The following is a 3,917-nucleotide window of genomic DNA, read 5'->3' on the forward strand; positions in this document are numbered from 1 at the left end:
ATATATATATATATACACATATATATATGTGTATGTGTGTGTATGTGTGTGTGTGTGTGTGTGTAGTGTGTATATATATATACATATATTATTTTTTTAATTTTATTTTTTATTTTTAAGATTTATTTATTTTTTATTTTATATATGTGAGTACACTGTCACTCTCTTCAGACACACCAGAAGAGGGCATCAGATCCCATTACAGATGGTTGTGAGCCACCATGTGGTTGCTGGGAATTGAACTCAGGATCTCTGGAAGAGCAGCCAGTGCTCTTAACTGCTGAGCCATCTCTCCAGCCCCCAGATTTTTAAGCTTTAGACTGTTACATGTAAACTGTTTTCAGAGCAGTTCCTTCTTGCTTTGCTTGGGAAACTTGAGTAAAACATGGGATTTTTAGGTGTGTGTGTGTGTGTGTTCCCTATTGTTTTTATCTAGAGCTGGAATTGGAACCAAGTTCCACCCCCTGTCCAAGATTGTTTTTGATAACATACATTGAAGACCTAATGCAGTTTTTTCTTTAAACACAGTGTCTCTGAACAAACCAGGATTTCTCAAGTATGCTCAGGGTTAATTGTAATAATGTTCTGGTGTGTCTTAGCCTGGTTTTTACCACCAGAGCAGTCTAGTGTGAGAGCGCTACTTCCCAGAGACAGGAGCCATCACTGGTGTATGAGTTACCGAGTTTGGTCTCTGTCTCACCTCTTCATCTGGATGAAGAGACCCTGTCAGACTCAAGTATTGCAGTCAGGTGAGTGAATGGTCTTCCTCTTCTCCTTTACAGGTCTGGCGCTTTTCTGCTGGAGGACCAATCTTTTCATCCCCTTGTATCTCAGCATCAGAACAAGAAGTATTTTTTGGTTCCCATGATTGTTTTCTCTACTGCTGTACCATAGAAGGTCACCTCCGGTGGAAATTTGAGACTACAGCCAGGGTGTATGCAACGCCCTTTGCTTTCCGTAACCACCTCCGTGGGGGTGACACACTGCTGGCAGCTGCATCTACTGACGGGAAGCTGTGGGTCCTCGAGTCTCAGAGCGGAGAGCTGCGAAGTGTGTATGAACTCCCTGGAGAAGTCTTCTCTTCTCCTGTGGTCTGGGAATCAATGCTTGTTATTGGGTGCAGAAATGATTATATTTACTGTCTGGATTTATTGTGTGGTGATAAAAATAACCAAGTGTAGCCCTTATACATATATGTCAGTGAGATGGTTGGGGATGTCACTGTGAAGCTTGTGGGTGGTTTTAGATTAAAGATTCTATTTTGGTTAAGGAACTTGTCTGGTTATTTCAATAGGGAGCAGCCCTGTCTCTTTCCTTTGGAAGGAGCAGGAGCTTGTAGGATAAAGCACCTGATGTATTAGTAGCACCTTTAATTATGTGTGATGGTGTGCTGGCTAGTTTCCTGTCAACATGACAGAAGCTAGAGTTATCCAAACGGAAGGAATCTCAACTGTGAAAATGCCTCCATAATATGGAGGTGTAGGGGGCTGGAGTGATGGCTCAGTGGTTCAGAGCACTGCTCTTCCAGAGGTCCTGAGTTCAATTCCCAGCAACTACATGGTGGCTCACAACCATCTGCAGTGGGGATCTGATGCCTCTTCTGGTGTGTCTGAAGACAGCTACAGTATACTCACATGAAATAAATCTTTTGAGAGAGAGAGAGAGAGACAGTGAGAGACAGACAGACAGAGAGAGAGAGAGAGAGAGAGATAGAGGCTAGCCTGCAGAGCATTTCTTTAACTAGTGATTGGTGGGGGAGAACCACCCCACTGTGAGTGATGCCAACCCTAGGCTGTGTTTCTGCCTTCTATTTTCTGCCTTCTATAAGCTAATGAAGCCATGAAGAGCAAGCCAGTAAGCAGTATCTTTCCATGGACTTTGCACCAGCTCCTGCCTCCAGCTTCCTGCCCTGCTTGAGTTACTGTCCTGACTTCCTTCAGTGATGAACTGTGCTGCAGAAGTGTAAGACTAGTAAACTCCTCCTCACCTTGCTTTTTTGGTCATGGTGTTTCATCACAGCAATGGTAATCCTAATTTGGATAGGTGGTTAATCATATGTAATAGACATATTTGTTTTACTTCATCCAAAGAACACTGCTCTGATTTGAAGGTATCCCATCAAGACACCCCCACTGTGTGGTATTAAGAAAGTGGAAACATAACCCCAGTGAGGTCCTTGGGGTGGTACCCTTGAGAGAAGATTAAGGTTATTTGAGGTAATGGGTGTGGAGGTTGCTGCTGAGGGACTAGAACTTTGTAAAAGATAGACCCAGGCCAAGGTGCTGTGCACTGCTGTGTGATGCTAGCATCACTGTGGCTGGAACTCTGCAGGTCTCTGCAGATGGGGTCAATGGATCTCAAACTCCTAGGATTTCAGAACTGAGAGCCGAATGAACCTTTATTTATAGTCTGTCTGTGGTGTTCACTCGTAGGCAAGTAAACAAAGACGTGATCACCATTCCTCGGTGAGGATATGAGGTTGTTTATAAAATGGTTAGCATTTAAAGTCGAGCCACCAACGGAGATCGGTCTGTCTTCACCAGTGTGCCATTACGAGGAGGGGGGGCATTCTCCCACCTGGCGGGTGCCTGAGTGGAAGGCAGGGGAAGGAAACTCGTCTTTTTCAGCTGAGCTCTCATATTTCTATGCCCTTGGATACCAGAGTTCCTAGACTGAGATTCAGCACCAGCTACTGGATCTCCCTGCCTCTCTGCAGGTTACACCATTGGTTCCCTGGTCTTGAGGCCTTCGGCCTTTATCTGAATTGAATTATGCCATAGGTTCTTTGGGTCTCTAGTGTGCGAACGGCACATGGCACTTCCGGTCTCTACACCTTCACGAGCCGATTCCTGAACCTCTTCTTTTACAGTTGTTTCTTCAGAGAAATCGTATTAGACTATACATTTTGCAGTAAGTAAATAAATAACCTTTTATTTCTCTCTCTCCACCTAGATAAATATATATCTGATCAGTTATGTTTCTTTAGAGAACCCTAATACATTAAGGTAGTTCAGTGGGTTTCAGGAGTTTGAAGATCTCTGTCGAAAAGAAAGGATCAGAATGTATTTTGTGAGTCATAAACAGAATACTTCATTTACTATTTAGTCTGAAATTTGGAAAAGATGTTTATCTTTTGTGTTTTGCCTACATGTATGCAAGATGTGCACCACGTGTGTCTCCTCTCCAGAGACCAGAAGAGTGCCTGGGATCCTCTGGAGTTGGAGTGGGCACCATGGAGATGATACGAACTGAGCCTGGGTCCCCCGAAGGAAGCAAGAGCTCTTAATGAACCATCTCTCTAGACCGAGAAAAAGGTTTTTAAAGGTAGGATCATCTATCAACTTAGGTTCCTTATTTTAATGGGGGCAGGAGGTGTTGAAAACCAGTACATGCATTGCTGGGACTTGAACCCAGGGCTTTCTTTGTTCATGCTAGGCAAGCGCTCTACCACTGAACTAGGTCCTTACGGTTTCTATGGAAGCAAAAGTGTCTATGTTATTCACACACGCAGTTCCACTTGATGTATGGTAACATCAGGTATTCACCATCCCGTCTACACAGCCCACGCTGACTTGAGTCTCTCACCAAGTTATTCTTGAAGGTCACATGCTCACATGGGCCAAGGTGTAGCCCCGTGGTAGCTGGCCCTCAGCTGCACTGCTCACAAGCCCTCGACTAGGAGACTGCAAGATCATTTTATCCAAGACTAGATCACTAGCTTCCAGTTTGGAATTGATATAAAAGCATTTTCCATCCTTATTCATTTATTCTTCCACTAGGATTTTTGGGAAAAATAAATAGAGTAGCATTTAAAACAACTTGAAGTTTTCTTGTTCATCCAGAACTCCGTAAATTCGAGATTACTCACAGATGGCCATGGAAACCAGTCAGAACTTCAGCTTAAAAAGGAGCTTCCA

The 3,917-nt window shown here is 43.7% G+C and overlaps 1 protein-coding gene across 1 annotated transcript in view; it reads left to right on the forward strand.

Annotated features, from left to right (window-relative positions):
* The window catches only part of Aasdh (aminoadipate-semialdehyde dehydrogenase), a 30,280-nt gene extending 29,007 nt beyond the window's left edge, over positions 1-1,273 (forward strand). Inside the window, exon 16 of the mRNA XM_028780757.1 lies at positions 783-1,273. Within this exon, the coding sequence (XP_028636590.1) occupies positions 783-1,181 (399 nt within the window). The 3' untranslated portion in view covers positions 1,182-1,273. The remainder of the gene's footprint in view (positions 1-782) is intronic.
* The last annotated feature ends 2,644 nt before the right edge of the window (positions 1,274-3,917 follow it).

This window comes from Grammomys surdaster, unplaced genomic scaffold, assembly GCF_004785775.1.
Source record: "Grammomys surdaster isolate TR1022 unplaced genomic scaffold, NIH_TR_1.0 372, whole genome shotgun sequence".
NCBI lineage: Eukaryota > Metazoa > Chordata > Mammalia > Rodentia > Muridae > Grammomys > Grammomys surdaster.